Source organism: Leptonychotes weddellii, chromosome 9, assembly GCF_054177405.1.
Source record: "Leptonychotes weddellii isolate Sample4059 chromosome 9, ASM5417740v2, whole genome shotgun sequence".
Classification (NCBI taxonomy): domain Eukaryota; kingdom Metazoa; phylum Chordata; class Mammalia; order Carnivora; family Phocidae; genus Leptonychotes; species Leptonychotes weddellii.
In genome coordinates this window covers 108,877,264-108,899,183 of record NC_138377.1, presented here as the reverse complement: position 1 = coordinate 108,899,183, position 21,920 = coordinate 108,877,264, and the positions used below count along the sequence as shown (strand labels likewise).

General features: G+C 48.8%; 1 protein-coding gene across 7 annotated transcripts in view; it reads right to left on the bottom strand.

The window, feature by feature from the left end:
* The window catches only part of APBA2 (amyloid beta precursor protein binding family A member 2), a 223,033-nt gene that overhangs the window by 26,994 nt on the left and 174,119 nt on the right, over window positions 1–21,920 (bottom strand). For all 7 annotated transcript variants that reach the window (XM_081831510.1, XM_081831517.1, XM_081831511.1 and 4 more), the window contains 2 exons: window positions 18,559–18,639; window positions 17,148–17,184 (listed from right to left, as the gene is read on the bottom strand). In XM_081831510.1, coding sequence (XP_081687636.1) covers window positions 17,148–17,184; window positions 18,559–18,639 — 118 coding nt within the window. The remainder of the gene's footprint in view (window positions 1–17,147; window positions 17,185–18,558; window positions 18,640–21,920) is intronic.

Sequence of the window (21,920 nt, the reverse complement as noted above, 5' to 3'; positions counted from 1 at the left end):
CCCATGTGGCGGGTCCCCGCTGGGGATGGAGGGTCACCTGCGACCCCATCCCTCTCTGAACCAAGTCCTGTATCAGCTGGGTCTTCCTACAGCTTTTAAATATCCTCCCGTGTCCCCAGGCGGGTTCAAAAGCCCCCCTCCCCACATCCCCGCCTCCCGTGGACCCCCTCCCTCCTCCCTCTGGAGGACAAATGTCTAGAAAGAACTGCCTGTTTGGCTTGCACCCCTTCCTCAGCATGTCCCCACCTGGCCGCTGCCTCCCCGCTCCAACACCACCGAAGCGAACGCTACGCGCGACCTCCGTACCCTCACGTCAGGGGGCCTGTGGTCATCATCTCCTCCTCCCTTTCTGGCTGTTCCTTCTCAGCTCCCTGCAGGCTCATCCTCCTCCATGAGGCCATGGAATGCGGGCATTCTGTGGACTCGGTGCTGGCAAAGGACACCGTGGCTCTCTGAACCCCAACCCCACATACTCAACAGCCTACTTGCTGGCTCCCTGGGATGGCCCCCTCTCGATGTGCCCAAAGCAAAGCTCCATCCAGGCACTGAGCCCAGTTCCTCATCTCAGACCCCACCCCCATCCCAGCTACACAGGCTTTCACCCCCGTATCCAGCCCATCCCCGAGGGCTGTCCCTCCGATTTGCCACCAAACCTATCCCAAGTGTGTCTCTGTCCAGTTCTGCCACCACCACTGCCTCCTTCCATCCTGGACCCAAGGATGGCATTCGCCTAGCCCGTGTGACCTGCAATGGACTGTCTGGGTCCCTCCAAAATCCCTATGCGGAAGCCCTAACCCCCCATGGGATGGTATTAGAAGTATGACCTCTGGGAGGTGAGCTGGGAGGTCAGGGGGTAGAGCCTTCAGGAATGGGATCTGTGCCCTCATAAAAGGGACCCCGGAGAGCACCCTTGCCTGCTTTCTGTCACATGTGGACACAGAGATGGCGGCCGTCTGTCACCCAGAAGGGGGCTCGCACCAGAACTCGACCACGTGGGTACCCTGATCTGGGGCTTCCATCCTCCGCTGTTTATACACCCCACAGCCTCTGGTGCTTTGTTAGAGCAACAAGACAGAGACCTGAACCTTCTACCCACAGACCACTCCCCATGCTGCCATGAGAGGGTCCTTCTAGAAATCTGATCTTTCTGCCTCCCCTGCTCTAAACAGCATGGGGCCTCTCATTCTTTCAGGAGAGAGGCAGGAGTCCCCGAGCCCCCAAACACAGTGTTCCTGTTCAGAGGTATGCACGTGTGAGGGGACAAGGGCAGTTTTGCTGGGCTCTGTCATCCCGACATCAGCAGACCCCCAGGGATTGGGGCCCCAGCTCCGGCCCGCATGCCCACCCGAGGCTGCTCGGGCACTGGGGGCTCAGTGAGGGGCCCACCGTGAGCAGACTGTCACCCCAAGAAGTGAACACGCAGCTTCCCTGACACTGGCCGCCCCTGGATCCGGGGCAGGTTTTCTAAATTACTCTCTGAAACTTTAGTTCTCTTCAAACTCTCTTCAAACGGCCCAAGGTGAGATGCCTGGGAGGGGGCCTGTGCATTAGGCTTTCACAGGAACAAGCCTCAGCTCTGCGCGCTTTCCACTAAAGCTCTGAAATTGGTCATAGCGTGTGTCCCATTAGCCTCAGCTGTCTGCGTGAAGACCCCTCCCCAGGGGCTCACATGTCAGACTTGCACCCGGGGTCTACTCCCGTCTCTTTCACGCCAGCACCACGGCTCCTACACTAAAGCCAATTTTATAAAGTGCTTCAGAACAAGATAAGTATTCTGAGGTTTGAAAGGAATCCATTAGTAGTAATGGGCCCCGGCAGGTCCCAACTTAGGAATGCCCCAGGTCATGCCCCACAGAAGGTGTGGGGTCCTCCCATCGTGACACCACTGCCCTGGGGAAACCCCTCTTTCTCCCCACTGACCCTGACAGCCTCCCCAGCAGCACCCATGGGATGTACCCCTTCCTCCTGGGTGCTCAGGTGGTTTGCTCCAGGGATCTTGGATGACACTTCTGGAAGCCTCTCCCAAACCTTCAGGGAACCAAGCCCAAGGCCCCATCCCTCAACCCCCCAGCCCTGTCCGAGAAGCCACTGATGCCTCAGGGCCTCCCTGGCCCTCCCCCATAGATGGACACCCCCATGACTTCCAAGTCTGCTGGCAAAGCCTTTCCCCAAGTCTGAAGCCCCTCACTCAGCCCCAACTCTGTCATCTGTGTCTGGAAGAAAGAAGCATCTTCTGCTCCAGAACTAAGTGAAGAGGTCCTTTCAAGAGCCTTGGGTTGGGGAGGAGAGACATGAGAAAGTAGGGCCTAGGTCTGGAGGGGGAGAGCTGCCCCTCTGCGTGGTCTCCCCACCACATCCATTTCTCTGGGAAAGCTCTTCCCACCCGGCCGACATTGCTGGATCTGGAGGAGGTTGCCTGGGACAGCAGAGGGATGGTGGTCAAAGGGCTCCACAGCCTCGGGGCTCAGTGAAGGCCAAGGGAGGGAATGGGTACAGGCGGCCTTGAGAAGGGGGCATGAGGGCCTTGGTGGGAGGTAAACTTTGGGCTTGAGGGCTGGTGGTGGGAGGGATTGGGGGTGGAGGTTGGGGGCTGGGGCCAGGTGGGCTGGAGGGCCCAGGGGTACCCTAGCTTCTGGCAGGTTTATAAGCTCACCCTTCCAGTGTTTAAAAGACACCCCAGAAAAGCACAATGACTCCAATGCATGTTCAGATCAAGCGGTCCTCATCTCATTGTCCCCGCCACCTTCCCCAAACGTCTGAGCAAGCGGCCGTGTGGGATAATGGGGCCTTCTCTTGTAGCCTGGCCTACCCAGCCTCCCAGACCACTCAGTCTGGCCTCCAGTCGGTGCTGGCTCTGGTGGGACCCGCAGGTACCGGGGTGGGGGGACCTCAGTGCCGTAGACTCTGAGGGCTCCTCCCAGAGCCTCTCACCTCACCGAGTCCATCATGGGTCCACAAGCCCTCACCCCCCCCACCCACGTACACGCATGCTCAAGCACACACACCCATGTAGGTACACGTGAGTGTCTGCAGAGCTTCTCACACAGGGGCAGTGGTCGTGGCCCCGACCCCACAGAGCCACACCTCTGAACTGGGCCTGTGCCCCCACTGGGGATTCGAGACGGAGTGCCCACCACGGCACCAGGGCCTGCAGATACAATGAGGTGCTTTCCACGGGCAGGCACTTCACATTATCACGGGAATAAAGCCCCTCTATTACCACAAGCCCAAACAAGAGAAAGAGGAGTTCCGAAGCCCGTGCTGAGACCCCAGAGGAAGGTCATCCTGGCAGCAGGGGGCCCGGCACCACGCACCCCCGGAGTGTGGCCCTGCTCTGTGACCAGCTTCTGCACCCTCATGGGGGGGAGCGACGGGGAGCCCACCGCTGCAGGCAGGCCTCTCAGAGGACCGAAGACAAGAAGTGCCAACCAGGAGAGGGGCCCCACTTCAGAGCCTGCAACTCCCCAGGCTTCTGACCCTGGGACCGCTCACCCCAGGGCCCACGCAGGATGCAGTGAGGGCAGGGACAGAGTTTAGCAGTGGACCAGGCACGGAGAAGGGCTCAGCAAGCCATTTACCACTGTCACGAGTATTTTAATATTGCAACAAGCATTTGGGGTATCTGTGAGGGGCGGAGGGGGAAACGGACTGTCCCTCCCAATTCTGCAGAGAGGGAAGGCACCTGCCCCTCCCCCTTCCACCCGTAAACGTTGAGGGACAGTCCATGGGGGCTGGGACAGGCCTGGGACTAAGGCAAGGAGGTGCCCTCTCTCAGAGAGTTGGGTAAACAAAGCCAACAAGGTCTTTTCAGACAATGAGAACTAAGAGGCAGGAAGCAAACCTGGTGTGAGGGGGGACAGGGACGCATTCGGATCTGATGAGGAAAGGGAAGGCCGCTCTCAGAAGCCAAGGTGAGCACAGACCCAAATAATGCAAAAGGAGATACCTGAAAAGGAGTGTATTTTTGGGACCCTCTCAGGGTCCCGAATGTCTGAAGGGAGGTGGGGACAGCCCTCCAGGGTCCCACAAAGCCTGCCCAGGGATCCAGGGACACGGCCAGAGTCTGAGCTCTTCCACCTGCCCTGCTCGAAAAGGCTTTGTGCGCTTGGGATAGTCATCTCTCTCTCTCTTTTTGGGGGGTGGCTCAATTTACTCACCAGCGAAATGGGGTGAAGGGGAACTCCTGATTTCTATCTCCATAGGGTTTTCGCAAAGCTAAGATTAATAGGATGAGCTTCATAAATGCTAAAAGCATATAAAGTACAGAATTGGGAGCGACAGTCCGTTCCCCCCTCCGCCCCTCACGGATACCCCAAATGCTTGTTGCAATATTAAAATACTCATGAGTGGGGCGCCTGGGTGGCTCAGTTGGTTAAGCGACTGCCTTCGGCTCAGGTCATGATCCTGGAGTCCCGGGATCGAGTCCCGCATCGGGCTCCCTGCTCGGCAGGGAGTCTGCTTCTCCCTCTGACCCTCCCCCCTCTCATGTGCTCTCTCTATCTCATTCTCTCTCTCAAATAAATAAAATCTTTAAAAAAAAATAAAATAAATAAATAAATAAAATAAAATACTCATGAGTATTTTAGAGAGAGGGCACCTCCTTGCCTTAGTCCCAGTCCTGTCCCAGCCCGGTCCGAGGCCGGTGAGTGCACTCACATGGCCTGTGGGCACACGGCGTGACAGCTCACTGAGGCTCAGATGACAACGGGACGCCATAGTCATGCTGATATTAAGGGACAAAGCAGGGGCCAGACCCAAAGGCAGCCACATCCTGGATGGCGGCCTCCACCATCACCAATGTGGGGACTCCCCCCACTGCAGGCACAAAGTAGTGCAAACCTCTTCCAAACCCAGTACCCCGTGGGGCAGTGGGAGGTAGCAGGTCATTTAAAACACCTGAAGCTGAAGTCAGGGAAGGAGGGACAGAAGAAGATCCCAAGCAGCTCCTCTGTGTCTGGAATCGTGTTCAGAGCCCAAGGAGCCTGCAGAGGCCCCAATCCCATCGGAGAAATTCTGCCTCAGTGGACCCGGAGTGGCTTCTGGGAATCTGCATCACACACACACCCCAGTCACCTGAAGAGCACCCCTCTGGACAAACCTGATCTCCAGCACACAAGCACTCCCCCACTCCCCTGTCATCTTAGGAGCAAAGCCCGCTGAGAGGCCAGGCCAGCGCCTGTTTTCTCAGGCGGAGCTGGCTCTTTACAAAGCCCCATGTCCCAGGGGCAAGACTCCTGGCTGCTCCTTCCATCTCAGGCACTTCGTCCTCGCTCTGGAGAGGTCAACCCCCCTCCAGCTGGCCAGGGCTGGCGGCACCAAGGGAGGGGAGTAGGGGATGGGAGGGGGATGGCTGCAGAATGGGGAAGGGCGTGGAGGGAGGATCCCCTCCCTGCCCATCCATCAGCAGCCCAGGTGTGCACGGCGGGCCCCCTGGCACCTGTCACCAGCTAGGGGAAGGCAGGTGGCACCCTGCCCCTCAGGGCTTCTGACTGAAGTGTGTCCATTTTCACTATCTTCAGCCATCTTCCCCTCAGGCCTCATTCTCTCCAGTGAGTGTGGTTCCAAGTGCCTATGATTTGCTGATTGTCACCCCACAGCAGGGCCCCAGCCGCCCGTCCTCCCTGCAGTGACCATTACTGACCGGTAGATGGTGCCGCTGTGTTCTGCAGGAAAGTCCGAGTGGTCCGAGTGGTCCCAGCCGCCCTGGGTAACTGCTCGCCCACACCGCCCACACCCTCAGCCAGCACCCACGGCCTGGGCGCCGGCCAAGGGTCCTCACACCCTAACTGTGGGGTAGGAGTCGAACGGCAGTCCGTGGAACCCGTCCCTGGGGGTGGGAGGTTAGGCCTTGCCTTTTGAATGGATTCCTACCCTCTGAGGCCACTGTCCTTTGCCTTTCTCCTTGCCACTTCCCAGGGTGACCTTGGGCAGCTCGCCAGACCTTTCTGAAATTTGTATCCTGTTTCAATCTATGTCCCTGAGTAGATATGTTAAAAGCTGGCCCCAACTCCCCCCTCCCCGGAGTGAGTCCCACCAGATCTGGGGGCACAGACTCCTGTGTGTGAGGGGCACCCCATCCCGGGCAGTGGGGCCCACCACCAGCACCCATGGACGCCTGCTCCCTGGGAAGAGGCCAGTGGAAGATTCGGTCTTTGTTACAACTCCAAAAGATGCCCACCTCGGCCGCCCATCTCTGCCAGAGGTTCTTGTCATTCCCGCCTTGTTCTTTTTCTCAAAAAGGAAACAATACAAAACAAAAACGGTACCTCCAGCATCCTGCCTGCCTGTCAGACCCACTCCCACCTGCACACTTATTAGGAAGCAGAGGAGAGTGGTCGGCGTGGGGAGGCGGGTATTTCAGGCTCACAGACACCGCGCTCGACTCCAATCATGAAATTCAGAACCAAAAATCTAACAGCTTCATGACAATACTACAGCAGCTGGTCCTCCATGTCTGGGCATAAATTGTTCTTATTTGGCTCAACTCTTGAACTAACCTTATGCCAAGACCACCAGAGGGAGACAGAACGACAAAAGAATAAAGACAGGCTTAAAGGCGATCCTACGTCTGCAGAGAGCGATCTCTCCTTTTTGTTTTCTAGTGATATGGATCGTACAAACATCAGTATGCAGAACGTATCTGCACAGTTTGGACATGAAGAATAGGGTGCGCCAGGCTCCTTCCTCCTGGAGGAAGCCTCCATTTGAAACGTCTGTCAGAAAATCTCAGCCCTGCAGACCTCTCTGAGCAGGGAAGGGGTGGGAGGTCCCACAGAGTCATGCCTTGGAGCCCCTGTCCCTGACATCTTTGGGGGAATTATCCTAAAGGTGGGTGGTGGACAGAGGCTTCCCACAAGTGGTCTGGATCCAGGTGATCTCATTAATTCCAAGACGTGTGCCTGCTTCTCCATGTCTGGTGTGTGTGTGTGGCGGGGGGGGGGACGGCTGGGTGGAGCCAGAGCACATTTGAGGACGGGCGTATGAGTGTGCATCCGAGAGGTCGCTGAGTACAGCCCCCAGCCCTGACACACCAGACCTCTGCATGTAACAAAGGTCTAGTTCTACTCGGTCCTCAACCACCTCGTGAAGCAGATCTCAATGATCCAATTTTATAAATAAGGACAGTTCCCATGGGGTCAAATGACTTTGCACAAGACCACCACCACTGATTCAGGTACTAATAAGGATTTTTGAGCCCTCACACGAGGACAGAAAACATGGAGCTCACAGGCTGACATTAGTTCCACAGTCCCCAAATAAATGCATCAAGATGGCACATGGTGAATGCCATGAAGGAAGGACACTGCGCCAGTGAAGAAGCAACAGGGAAGTCTGCCCTTGAGAAGAATCTGGGGGCAGCTGCTCTCTGAGCTGAGGACCAAAGGATGCAAAGGAATCCAAAAACCACAGAGGGAAAGGAGAAGAGAGCTTTCCAGGCTCAGGCAAGAGCAGGTGCAAAGGCCCTGGGGTGACAGAGTACAGCACCTTTCAAAAGCTCCAAAATGTGCAAACTGCCCAGGTGCATGGGGTGGGCCAGCGTTTGGAACAAGCTGAGGCCACAGAGAGAATGCTGGTCAGAGGGGAGGCTCCTGGGGCTACACCATGGACTGTCATTGCAGGGAAGTGGCCCGACCTGTCTTTAGAAAGCAACTCTGGCTGCAGAGAGGCAAACCACAGAGGGGAAGAAGGGAGAGCATCTGGGAGGCTACTGCAGCTATCCTAGCAAGTGAGTGAGTGATGATGATGGTGGTGGTGGTGATGGTGATGGTGTGGACCAGGGCGATGATGGTACCCGAGAGACAGCGACAGACTGGATCCATCCACTCTGGAGCTTCAATTCCACAGGAGGAGTGCTGGAAAGCAGGTTGTACCACTGGACGGACAAAGCTGCAGCTATGGGGAGGGTACGTTGGGAGGGGGCTGGCCTTGAGGATGGGGATTCTGGGCGAGTCTAGATGCAGGAACCTGGGAGACTTCCAAAGGAGTTCAGGAGACAGCTGGACTCAGGGGTCCTGATAAAGCACGCGTCAGTGCCAGGTGAAGCTGCAGACATAGAAGAATCATCGGGGGGGGGGTGCGGGGCGGCTGGGTGGGGAGGGGTCCCAGGACCCAGCTCTGCTGAGCTGCAGCACCCTGTGCCCAGGGGGTGCCCACGCTGGCAGGAGGAGAAAGGAGCCCTCACATGCCTGGCGCACAGTGACCAGGAAGCCAGCAGTGATCCCAGAGAACCAGCCAGAGGGCTTCGGCGTGTAGGGGAGGTGCGTGGAATGAAGCGACCGTTCCCAAAGTCTAGTTTAGAAGAGGAAAGTAGAGAGCTGGCTGCATGTGATGGACACATGCAGGCTGGGACAGATGCTCTCAGAAGCCAGCAGAAGATACAGGAGAGAAAACACACACATCAGTGCAGGTGAGGTTCAAAAGTGCAGAGCGGGACCTGGTCTCAGCTGGGAGGAGGGGCCACAGCTCTGAGGGGACAGGACAGGGAGCAGGGGCTCAGAGCAGGCACAGTGCCAAGGCCACGCGCCAGGCAAGCCACCGAAATGAGCACAGGGAAGAGAGGGTGTGTCAAGAGTAGGTGAGGAGGCAGGAGGAGATGAATCTGAGTCGTGAAATTGGACCTCAGGTCAGACCTTCGACCAGCAGATCTGGGGCGTGGTCTCTGGGCTCTGGCAGGGCTCCAGCTGCCCTGAATGCCACCCCCCATGGCCACCACACCAGACTGTCCCAGAGCCAGGCGGCCGACGCTGCCGTGGGCTGAGCCGTGCCTCCAGGAAGCCCCTGTTAAAGGCGACCCTAATAAGGAGCCTGCTATAGAAGAGAAGATGCTGTCTGAGAAACCAGAGCCTCAGAACATTAACTGGGGAGAGGCCCTGCCTGGGGGTGCAGGACAGGTTGGGTCATCACTGAAGGAAAGATCTGAAAGTTCCACAGTGTGGAATATTAGACACCCAACAAGCAAGATAAAGTCACCGGCTGCTGGGAGGAAGAGAAAGAGTCAAGGAAGGTCAATGCCAAGCTCAGTACAGTGGACAGATTTGCCCAAGGCGGGTCCTAAGCATAACCTTGGACCTGGGAGAAAGAGCAGAATGAATACAAAAACTGGCCAAAAATAGGAAAAGGCACAGGCATAAAGCTGCTCACTGCAGCACTATTTCTAAGAGCAAAACCCTGGAAACCAGCCAAATGTTCCTGCACAGAGGACATCCAACTACACAGCGGGTGTCCGAACAGCACAGAGCACTTCCACGTACTGCCCTGCATTGTGTAGAACTCTGGCATAATCTCCAGGGGTTAGTGTTAAGTGTAAAAAGGAAGATGGAGGGCGCCTGAGTGGCTCAGTGGGTTAAGCATCTGCCTTCGGCTCGGGTCATGAACCAGGGTCCTGGGATAGAGCCCCATATAGTATTGGGCTCCCTGCTTGGTGGGGAACCTGTTTCTCCCTCTCCCTCTGCTACCGTCCCCCTGCTTGTGCTCTCTCTCTCTGTCAAATAAATAAATAAAATCTTTTTTTAAAAAAGGAAGATGGAGAAAAGGGTTTTAACTCATTACCATTTATCTAAAAAGGGGGAAGATTCACCTAAGATACTAAAAATATGTGAAATGTTAAAACTGGTTATCTCTAGCAGGAGGAAAGGATTTGGGAGGCCGGGTAACGGGGTGAGAAATTAGACGCCTTTGCATACACCCTGTTTTCTATACTTGGCTTCAGAACCATGTAAGTATTTTATATAATTATAAAACAAAATTCAATGAAAAAAATTCCTAAAGAAAAAAAATGCATCTAAACGTGTATGCAGTAGTGACATGGTAATGAAGAGAACTATTCTGAATGATTTTAAAACACAGTAATTTGACAGTCCATCCCTCCTGGGTTATCCTCTGAAGACCAAAGTCAATGCAAATGAATCTTGAATTGTATCTGTAATAATCATATGTCCTTGGTGATTTTGGTCTTGTTATTCTGAGACTATTGTATGATTGATGGAATAAAACAAATGCAGAATTACGTTGGTGTCCTCGAGGATGGGGATTTGGAGCATAGGAAAAAGGTACGAATGTAAAAACCCTATAGTCCTGACAATATGAATCGTGATGCATTTTATCTTAAAATCAGTATGAATCATGACACGCTTTATCTTAAAAACATATAGGATATTAGTTATCTATATACATGCATAACAAATTATCCCAAAACTTTACAGTTGAAAACAAGAAGTATTTATTAGTGTCTGTGGGCAGGGGGATCCAGGTGCAGCTGAGCTGAGCGCTTCTGGCTCAAGGGACTCTCCCAAGGCTGCAGCCATTTAGAACAGGGGAGGCTCCACTTCCAAGTTCACTTATGAGGCTGTTGGCCAGAGACAGAGAGATCCAGCAGGGCCTAGATTTCCCAACCGGGGTTTCAAATAGAGGCTTCTTCCATTCCATACACTAACATAAAGATAAATGTAATGCATGTCAAATAAAAATGCCAATAGGAATTTTTATTGTGTAACTGATAAGCTAATTCTAAAGGTTCTATGGAAAAATAAATACATAAGAGGATCCAGGGAAGTTCTGAACAGGAATGACGGTGACAGAAGGCAGACATTAGCCTTCCGGGTAGTAAAATGCACTATAAATCCCCAGTTACATAAAGCAGCTTGGTTCTGGAACCTCAATGGAGACCCAGAAACAGACCTAGGTGTAAATGACAATGTATTATGTGATAAAGGCAGCATTTCAAATCAGAGAGGGAAGAATTCATGGAATAGTTTTGGCACAAATGGTTAGCTGTTTGGAAGAAAATGCTTAAAATGTAATTCTTTCTGGACCCATATACCAACATAAATTCCAGATAAATTAAATATGGAATTCATTCGAATAAAATCATAAAAGTTCTAGAAGGAAAAAAAATAATGGTAAGAGTGTCAAGGTTGGGGTGCCTGGGTGACTCAGTTGGCTGAGTGTCCAAATCTTGATTTCAGCTCAGATCGTGGTCTTGGGGTCATGGGATCGAGCCCTGCAACTGGCTCCACGCTCAGCATGGAGTCTGCTTGAGGTGCTGTCTCTCCCTCTCCCTCTGCCCCTCCTCCCACTCCCGCATGCTCTCTCTAAATATATAAATAAAATCTTAAAAAAAAAAGAGTGTAAAGGTCATACTAATCTCAAAAACCTAGTAACTTCAAAGGAAAAAGATGAATACAGTTGACTACATAAAATATTCAGCAAAGTAAAAATATGGAGGGGCACCCAGGTGGCTCAGTTGGTTGAGTGACCGACTCTTGATTTTGGCTCAGGTCATGAGATTGAGCCCCACATGGGCCTCTGCGCTGAGCATGGAGCCTGCTTAAGATTCTCTCATTCTCCCTTTGTCCCTCCCCCCAACTCATGCTCATTCTCACATTCTCTATCTAAAAAATAATAATAATAAAATAAAATGTATTTTTCAGCAAAGGAAAAATATGGAAGTTCCTCAAAAAGTTAAAAATGGAACTATTCTACAACCCAGCAATTGCACTACTGGGTACCAACATAAAGAATACAAAAATACTAATTCAAGGGGATACATGTACCCCAATGTTTGTAGCAGCATTATCTATAATAGCCAAACTATGTCCATCAACTGATGAATGGATAAAGAAGAGGAAGTGCACGCACACACACACATACACACAGGAATATTATTCAGCCATAATAAAGAATGAAATCTTGTCATTTGCAAGGACGTAGATGGAGCTAGAGAGTATTATGCTAAGTGAAATAAGTCAGTCAGAGAAAGACAAATATCATATGATTTCACTCATATGTGGAATTTAGAAAACAAAACAGATGAGCAAAGGGAAAAAAAGAGAGAAAGGCAAACCAAGAAACAGACTCTTAACTATAGAGAACAAACTGATAGTTACCAGAGGGGAGGTTGGAGAGGGGATGGGGGAAATAGGTGATAGGGATGAAGGAATGCACTTGTGATGAGCACCGGGTGATGTATGGAAGTGTTGAATCACTATATTATACACCTGAAACCCATAACACTGTATGTGAGCAAACTGGGATGTAAATGAAAACTTTAAAAATGCAAAAATATCAAAAGATGATGGTAGCTTGGGGAAAACTTTTACAATATAAATCAAAGGGCAAATTTCCTTCATATGTAAAGAACAGTGCAAATCAGTAAGAAACACCAAAAATCCAACAGAAGAGTGGGCAAAGGAAATAAACAGACAATGTATAGGAACATAAATAAAAATGGCTTGTAAACACATGAAACAGCATTTGGCTTCACTTCCGATGAAGATATGTGTGTAAAATCACTTTCATCCATTGGCCCGGCTACAACCCAACGGATGGATGGCTCACAGTGTTGGTGAAGCAACACTCTCACACACAGCTGAGGGTGGTATAACCCGTCTCCCTCTTGGGCCATTATCTACCCAAGTCAGCGTGTGGCTGGCCTGCAACCCTGCTCTATCTAGGAACACCTTCTGTGAAGGAACACACACATGAACACAGAGACACATCCATGAGGCTGCTCACTGCTGCACTGACCAGAAGCAACCAAGTAGTCCACAGGGGACTGATTAATAGCCATCATATGTCCACGAACCTGAATCCTGGGCAGCCACTTAATAATTAGGTGGCTCTATAGTAGCTTATCTCTAAGAGGTACCAAGAAATGAAAAAGCAAAGTACAGACCCATGTGTCCAAGTGTAATGTCTACTTTAAGAAAAGGGTCTATAGTTTTGTATATGTCCAAGAAATTTCTGGAAGGATTCACAAGAGACTCAACAGCAGCTTCTATTGCAGAGAGAGGGATCAGGGGTCTGGGATGTGCAGGCAGAAAAGGGAAAAGTACAGGGATGTGCAGATAGAGAAGGGAAATAAGGATTTCCAGGGTAGAATGCATTTTTAATTCTTATGGCTTCTGGCTTGTTCTAAGAACTACTCAGAAATATCTTAAACCTCTAGTGAATAAAAATTCCTATTTTAAAATCTGTCTAATCCCTATTCACGACTCCATTTGGACAAGATCAAACACTGTAAGAAAGGAAAGTCATTTTGGTTTTCATAACCTCCCTTTGGAATGCTCTGGGCCCTGCTGGTCCCCAGGATTTACCTTACTCCAGTCCTCCTGCCAACAGCACCCCAGACCCATGCCCACCCATCCCCTTAGGCTTGCCTGCTCTGTGGCTCAGGAGCCTGGCCCCTCTGACAGGCTGAAGTGGAAGAGATGTGAGCGGCCTTCAATTTAGGAGTCTCATCTAAACAGGTTCACCCCAACTGCCCATTTTAAGTCAGAGAAAGACAAATACCATACGATTTCACTCATATGTGGAATTTAGAAAACAAAACAGATCGTAAGCATCCACTGCATGAAAATAACCAAGTGGCTTTATCATTGTGAGGACCCCCCAAGAGAAGGAAGGTGTGACAAGCAAGCTTGGCAGGGATGGGGGGCCCACGTTCTCACAGGTGGGTAGTTTCAAAGTAGAGACAGGTCGTAAGGGATCCCAGGGCCCTGACACTTGAGGACAAGCCACATTCTAGCACAAGGCTAGAGCTGTTGGTGGGGTGGGGCATGTTTCAGGACATCTTGCACGAGCTTTGGCTGTTGGATTAGAACAGTGTGAGGAGCAGAATTCTATCTATCAGCCTTTGTGGTTTTGTTCTGAAGCCGACAATATTAGGCTCCACTGCTTGGGACCAGCACCAAACTTCTGGTTTTAATGAACCCATTTCTGGTTTTATGGAAAAGCTAGACTTTTACATAGACTCATTCAGAGGTGGACAACCATCTGGTCCACTTGGACTCATGCCACTGCCAACCTCCATGTCCCGCAGTAAGGGGACATCCTGCGGGTCCCACCATTCCTCACCACTCTACAATTCCTCCCCGCAGGGAAGGTGGTGAGTCCTCTGTTCAAAAGACCCTTTTACAAGGTTTACTCTGTGGTGTCAACCTTCCCAGTCAGAGAGGGGCCAAGGGGGGTCAATGGATCCTGGAGTGTTCTCCTACAGATGGTAGTCATGGGGGCCTCATCCCTCAGGTGCCTCTGATGAGAAAGGGCTGCAACTCTGAGTCTGAGAGAGACCAACAACTCTGACTTCTGGAAGGTTTTCCTCCTGTGGACTCCCTGGAATCTGAACCATGTGTCTTCTCCAGGTGAAAGGCTTTTTTTCACCTGCTGCATGCTGAGGGTTGCTCAGCAGTCTAGTATGGGGACAATGAGCTCAGACTCCCACCTGGGTTCCAATCCTTGGTGACCTTGAGTAAATGACTCACCCTCTCTAAGCCTCAGTTTACTCATCTGTAACACCATCTACCTCTTAGTGTTGTTAGGAGGACCACTGAGATAGTATATTTAAGAAGAGTGCCTGCTCAACAGAAGCACCCAATAAGAATTCCCTGGCCTCATTATTGGTGGTGGTGGTATACGAAGGCGTGTTAAGGAGGTAGGAAACCATCTGGTGAGGAGCTCATGCTGCAAAGTACCCAGATATGGGTCTAAGAGCACCAGCCATCAGACCTCAGATGAATTACTTGAACCTCACTTTCCCTAACCTATAGAATGGGGGAAGCATCTGCCCCTCCTGTGGTGGCTGACATGAAGTAGGTGCACGGCTCACATCCCTGGGATTGGCACACACTCAGCGCCCAATAAATGTTAAGACGGTGTCCCTTTGACTATTACTATTATCTTTCATTATTATTAACAGTTATTAGGTTTGTGAAATAAAGCATGTGCTGGGACAGAGAGCCATCCCTCCTTAAAACCCCAAGGAGGTTTTCCTCCAGTGTGATCTCTCAGACCCAGATGAGGAGGAAGGCCTGCTTCCCCATCACAGTTATCCCGGGCCTTCTCAGCATTTCAGACTGTCAGCTGGAGGACTGAACAAGCCCTGGGGGCTCCCCCACCCTTGAAATGCTCGCTGGATGGATGCGGTACAGCAGGCACTGGGGGGCTTGCTCCCTCAACACTCGTCTCCAGACTTTCTCCCCTGCCTTCCTGGAAAGCCAAATACTTGATCCTCCAGCCAACCCTGAAGTCCAGGGCACTGGTCATGTGTCACAGCTCTGACCAATGAGGGACAAGGAGAAGGCTATTGAGTTGGTCTTCAAGGTCTTTTCAGGTTCAACTCAACATTCAGATTCACAAGGTCTCCTAAGTTCAAGTAGACATGGGGCTGCTTCCTCAGAAGGAATAAGGCAGGAACTGCAGTTTGCTAGTTGGACTCTTCTGTGAGTGTCCACACAGCCGTCCAGGAGCTAGGCAGGAGCCTGAGGGTATGAAACACCCCTCAAGGAGGGTGTGTGGAGCCATCCCGGTTTAAGACCCTCATGTTCTCAGGGGCCAGTATCTCCGACAATCACTCCATGAGTGTGCCTAACAGGAGATTCTTTTTTTTTTTTTTTTTTAAAGATTTATTCATTGATTTTAGAAAGAGAGACAGCCAGCCGGGGGAGGGGCAGAGGAAGAGAGAGCGTCTCAAGCAGACTCCCTGCTGAGCGTGAAGCCAGACATGGGGCTCGATCCCAGGCCCCTGAAACCATGACCTGAGCTGAAACCAAGGGTCAGACGCTCAACCAACTGAGCTGCCCCAGGAAATTCTAGATTAAGGCTATCCACACTGGTTTGAGCTGGTCACAAGCAGCTTTAGCCCATTGGAACTGGTTTGAGGCATCCGACTTTGTTTTGATTTGGTTTAGAACAGTCTAAGCTGGTTCAGAGAAGTTGAGTCTTCTGGAATGCTGCAAGTGAGAGGTACTTCTCAGAGCACCTAGGCATGGATACTCCTTCCTGGTCCTTCTCCATGGCCCTCCCCTCCAGTTAGGGGGCTGACTCAAGAGCCAGGGGAGTCTAATGTCCAAATCATTCCCCTAGGCAGTTTGAGGGAGTTATACCCACATGACACCATGATACTTTGAAAAATGAGCTGCTTGGATCCACAAGAGCCCACCTCACTGGAACGGTGTGACTGGTACACGCCATCCTGACATTCTGATCACCCAGGAAAGTGGTGCATCTTCCCTATTTATGAGATGTCGAGTCCTCTGAATCAGGAACCTAATCAACCCTACCATGGGGGCATGGAGTGGGTGTTGTCTCTTCCGGCCAATCATTAGGTCCTGAAAAAAACTAAACCTAGCCAATTGGATTGGAATTATTATAACCTATTGTGACCTGATGAAAACCAGTTTGATCCAGTTTTAACCATTAAGCACCACATGTAAACAGCTGGGCAAAACCCATTTCAGCCTGCTTGAGTTGGTCAAAATGGACTCAAGTGTATTTGAACTGTATAACATGGATTCCAACAGTTCGAAACTGTTTTTAATCTAGTTTGAGCAACACTGAGCCAATATAATGTTGAACACGCCAAAATTGTGTTGAGCCACTCAATTCATTTTCAACCAGTTTGAATTGGGTTAGCCTGATTCAAACTAGTCCCTTGAAAGGATATTTGGGGGCCTTGGTTTCCTAGATGTCCGCTTTTTACTAAAAAGGAAAACCAGGGTAGGAAAGGTTCTAAAGTTATTTATCTCTGATGACTGATTTACCTTATTCCCATAAATACTCATAAAAATTAATTACCAGCTTACTGCAAGAAGTAATAAAATCCACACTTTTTATTGTAACACTAGCAACAGCAGGAAACAGCCTCCTGGCTAAAGAAAGATCCTATTTAAGAGGCTCTTTATGGTGTTGTTGGAGGACCTTGGAAAGGAGCAGCCCAAGCTTCCCTGAGACTAGTCAGATGGTGCAAAGTTGGCTCAACACTGAATGCTGAAATCCAATATTAACCCCCTCAAAAAAGACAGGAGAATGGAGGGAAATGAAGTGTGATAAAGGAGTAACAGCCTGTATTTGGATGCAGTTATATCCACCCTAATCAAAAGTGTTAGATCATAATCAGTTGCTTATACAGACACATTTCAATTTTTAACCCGATCGATAATCAACTGAACCACCTCCCTCCATACCAATATGCGCTTACAAAGTGTTCCAACAACCAAATGCCTGAGCACCTTTGCTTATCGTAACACTGTTTTTACCTCGAAGGTGTGCTTTCTACACAAGCTTTGCAGGAGAAAACCAAAAGTAAAAATACCATTTGCTTTGAGAGAAAAATGCAACTGTTCTCTAAGAGAAAATTCAAGGTCACTTACCAGCCACAAAACTTGGAAATGATGCCACCTTCTTCGTCTGTTAGGAAATATGAAAAACAAAACAAAACAAACACATGACAGTTGTAAGTAGATGGCCTGAAAGATCTAGACTAAGAAGAGTACCGTATGTGAAAAGCTAAACCCCACTGAGTGTCTGATGTTCCTAAGAAGTCAGCTCCAGAAAGCAAACTAATGGCATTCAGGCACCATGGTGTTTAGGCAGGACACATGGAATCCATTCCCATGGGACAACTTGGGGTACAAAAGGCCATCATCTAAAACATAGGGACCCCCAGATTTGCATGTCTGCTAGAAGGGAGCCTAGAGACCATACAACCAATGATTCTCCCCTGCCTTCCTGGAAAGCCAAATACTTGATCCTCTAGCCAACCCTGAAGTCCAGGGCACTGGTCATGTGTCACAGCTCTGGCCTACAACTAGATAACAGCCACATTAGTGTGTGTAATCCAGGAAACCACCCAAGACTGGCACAACAAACTCCACAGCTAAATACAGACAAGAGGACACACGGAAGAGGAGAGGAAGGGCAGATACATGGTCAAGAGCTAAATGGACCTGTGGAACTGTCTGAGGGAGGGGGAATGCCATGTGCTTGGAGAGGGGAGAGAAACAGATTTTCACACCAGTGAGCCTGCACGGGGAAGACAAATCCCCATAACATTCGGCTTTGAAAACCAGAGGGACCTATTTCATGAGTTCTTACAACCAGCAGTACTTAAAGCCTGGAACTTTAAAAACCAGCAGGATCATGGGAGAGCTGGGAGGCTGAGAGGAAACTGAGTCCCCGACCTTAAAGAGATGCTTCTAGGGCGCCTGGGTGGCTCAGATGGTTAAGCGTCTGCCTTCGGCTCAGGTCATGATCCCAGGGTCCTGGGATCGAGTCCCGCATCGGGCTCTCTGCTCCTTGGGAGCCTGCTTCTCCCTCTGCCTCTCTCTCTCTCTCTCTGTCTCTCATGAATAAATAAATAAAATCTTTAAAAAAAAAAAAAAGAGATGCTTCTAAACATCCTTTAGCGGAAAAGACAGCCCTTCACAACAAAGAATGTTCTGGCCCAAATGTCAATGCTGCCATTGTTGAGTAACCCTAACTTAGAATATAACTGTCAGATAATGGAGTAGAATGAGCTTTGTCAAACCAGGGAGCACAAATGAACCCCACACACACGCCACTGGAAACACATGAACACACAGTGGTATAAGCCTGAATCAGCAGGAAAGAACCTTTTCTTCCTTCTCCTACAGGGACACCCAACTTTGCTTGACTGAATCCCCACTTCCAAGGCACTGGCTGGGATGAGAACATGGCGGAAAGGGTGAGCAGACCATGATGGCATGGGTAGCTCCAATACTAGGACCTTAGGCCACAACTCTTATCCTTGGAAAAAATTACCTCTGGGGTATTGTTATTGTCCACGGGTCCATTGAGATCAGAGCGTTGCTGCTTCCTCGGCTGCTCCAAGCCATTGCACACCTGGAAACCAGGAAGTGAAAGATGAAGATGGTGCTTTTATATGTTAGAGAAATAAACCAAGATACAATATGATACAATTTTATGAAATGCATGTGTATGTAAGTATGTGTGTGTATATATATATGTGCACATACAGACATAATTTCAACTCTTCTGCAATTAACATGTATTCTTTTATATTTATAAAATGTTTTTAAGTCATATTTTCTCTTTTTTTTACCATCTGTCACCACATAACATTATTACAATATTATTGACTATATTCCTGTGCTGTACTTTTCAACTCTGTGACTTATTTTATAACTGGATGTTTGTACCCCTTAATCCCCTTCCCCTATTTTGCCCATCACCCCCCACCCCCCCTCCCATTACCCTCTGGAAACCACCAGTTTGTTCTCTATATTTATGAGTCTGTTTGTTTGTTTGTTTGTTCGTCTATTCTGTCTTTTAGATTGCACATATAAGTGAAACCATATGGTATTTGTCTTTCTCTGTCTGGCTTATTTCACTTAGCATAATACCCTCCAGGTCCATCCATGTTGTTGTAAATGGCAATATCTCATACTTTTTTTATGGCTGAGCTATGTTCCATTGTGTGTGTGTGTGTATATGCCACATCTTCTTTCTCCATTTTTCTATTAATGGACACTTGGGCTGCTTCCGTATCTTGGCTATTGCAAATAATGCTACAATAAACATAGGGGTGCATATATCTTTTCAAATTAGTGTTTTTGTTTTCTTTGGGTAAACACCCAGCAGTGGAATTACTGAATTATATGGTAGTTCTATTTTTTAATTTTTTGAGGAATCCCCCCATACTGTTTTCCACAGTGGCTGCACCAACTTACATTTCCACCATCAGTGCAAAAGAATTCCCTTTCTCCACATCCTCACCAATGCTTGTTATTTCTTATCTTTTTTACTTTAGCCATTCTGACACATGTGAGGTGATACCTCCCATTGTAGTTTTGATTTGTATTTTCCTGATGCTGAGTGATAGTGGACATTTTTTCATGTGTCTGTTGGCCATCTGTATGCCCTTCTTTGGAAAAGTGTCTATTCATGTCTCTGCCATTTTTTAATATGGTTTTTCTTTTAGTGTTGAGTTGCATAATTTTATATATATTTTAGATATTAACTCCTTATTGGGTATGTCATTTTTAAATACCTTCTGCTATTCAGTAGGTTGTCTTTTTGTTTTGTTGACGGTTTCCTTTGCTGGGCAAAAACTTTTCATTTTGATGAAGTCCCAACAGTTTATTTTTGCTTTTGTTTCCCTTGCCTCAGAAGACGTATCTGGAAAAATGTTCCTATGACCAATGCCAAAGAAATTACTGCCTGTGTTCTCCTCTAGAATTTTTATGGCTTCAGGTCTCACATTTAGGTCTTTAATTCATTTTGAGTTTATTTTTGTGTATGGCGTAAGAAAATGGTCCAGTTTCACTTTTTTTGCATAGTCAGCCATCCAGCTTTCCCAGCACCATTACTGAAGACACTATCTTTCTCCCATTGTATATTCTTGGCTCCTATATTACAGATTACTTGACCATATAAGCATGGGCTTATTTCTTGACTTTCTATTCTGTTTCATTGATCTGTGTGTCTATTTTTGTGCCAGTACCATACTGTTTTGATTACTACTGCCTTGTAGTGTATCTTGATCACTGGGATTGTGATACCTCAGCTTTGTTCTTCTTTCTCAAGACTGCTTTGGCTATTTGGGATCTTTTGTGTTTATGTACAAATTTTAGGATTATTTGTTCTAGCTCTATGAAAAATGCTATTGGTATATTGATAGGGATTGCACTGAATCTGTAGATTGCTTTGTGTAGGATGGACACTTTAACAACATTAATTTCCATTCTATGAGTATGATATGTCTTACCATTTGTTTGTGTCATCTTCATATTCTGAATCAAATTTTCTAATTTTATTATTTAATATTTTTTAATTGTGGTAAAACACACATAACATTAAATTTACCATCTTATCCGCTTTAAGTGTATAGTTTGGTGGCATTAAGAACATTAACATTCTGCAACTATCACCATCATTCCTCTCCAGAATTCTTTTCATCTTGCTCATCTGAAATTATGTATGCATTAAACATTAACATTAAACAAAATTTCCCATTACCCTCTCCCCCCAGACCCTGGTTGTCTCTGTTAATTTAACAACTCTAGGAACCTCATATAAGTAGAATCTTACCTTTTTCTGACTGGCTTGTTTCACTTAGCATGATGCCCTCAATGTTCATCCATGTTGTAACATGTGTCATAATTTCCTGCCTTTTTAAGACTGAGTAATATTCTACTGTTTGTATATACCACATTTTATTTATCCATTCATCTATCGACGGACATTTGGGTTGCTTCCTCCTTTGGTTATTGCAAATAATGCTGCTCTGAACATGGGTACAAATATTTTTTAGAGTTCCTGTTTCAATTCTCTGGGTATACACCCTTAAGTGGAATTGCAGGATTATACTATAATTCTATTTTTAATTTTTAAGGAACCCCCATATTGTTTTCCAGCCACTGTACCATTTTACATTCCCAGCAACAATGTCCAAAATCATATTTCTAAAAAACCTGAATTCATAGTTTAATGCAAATTAGTCAATCTACTACTAGAAAAAACAAAATGTTCCAAGGACACATCACAAGTCTTCTCTTAAAGAGGACATCAAACCAGGATAAGGAGCAAGATGGCGGAGGAGTAGGAGACCTGGATTTCGTCTCCTCTCAGGAATTCAGCTGGATAGGGATCAAACCATTCTGAACACCTACAAACTCAACAGGAGATCGAAGAAAAGAATAGCAACAACTCTCTGAACAGAAAAGCAACCACTTTCTGGAAGGTAGGACGTGCGGAGAAGTGAATCCGAGGGGATATTCGGGAGGATAGATGGCAGGGGAGGGGCCTCCGTTGGCTGCTTCTGGCAAGTGATAGACACGCGGAGCACAAAATCGGAACATTTAGAAGCCTGCTCCGCTGAGGGACATCACTCCGGTGGCTAAGCGGGGGGTGGAACCCTCGCGGGACAGTGTGGTCTCAGGACCCTCGGGGTCACAGAAAGACCGGGGGTGCCTGAGTGTGGCAGAACTCCCAGGTAACGGAGCAGGGAAGCTGGCTGCAGAGGCGGAGCGCAGGCGCGGGCTCTCAGCTCGGGGTTGCCATAAACCATGATCCGCAGCACAGTCGGGCCACTGCTCCTCCAGCAGGGACCCAACAAGCAGCAGATCTGGGGAGACTCACCTTCCTCCCCCGGGAGGAGCCGC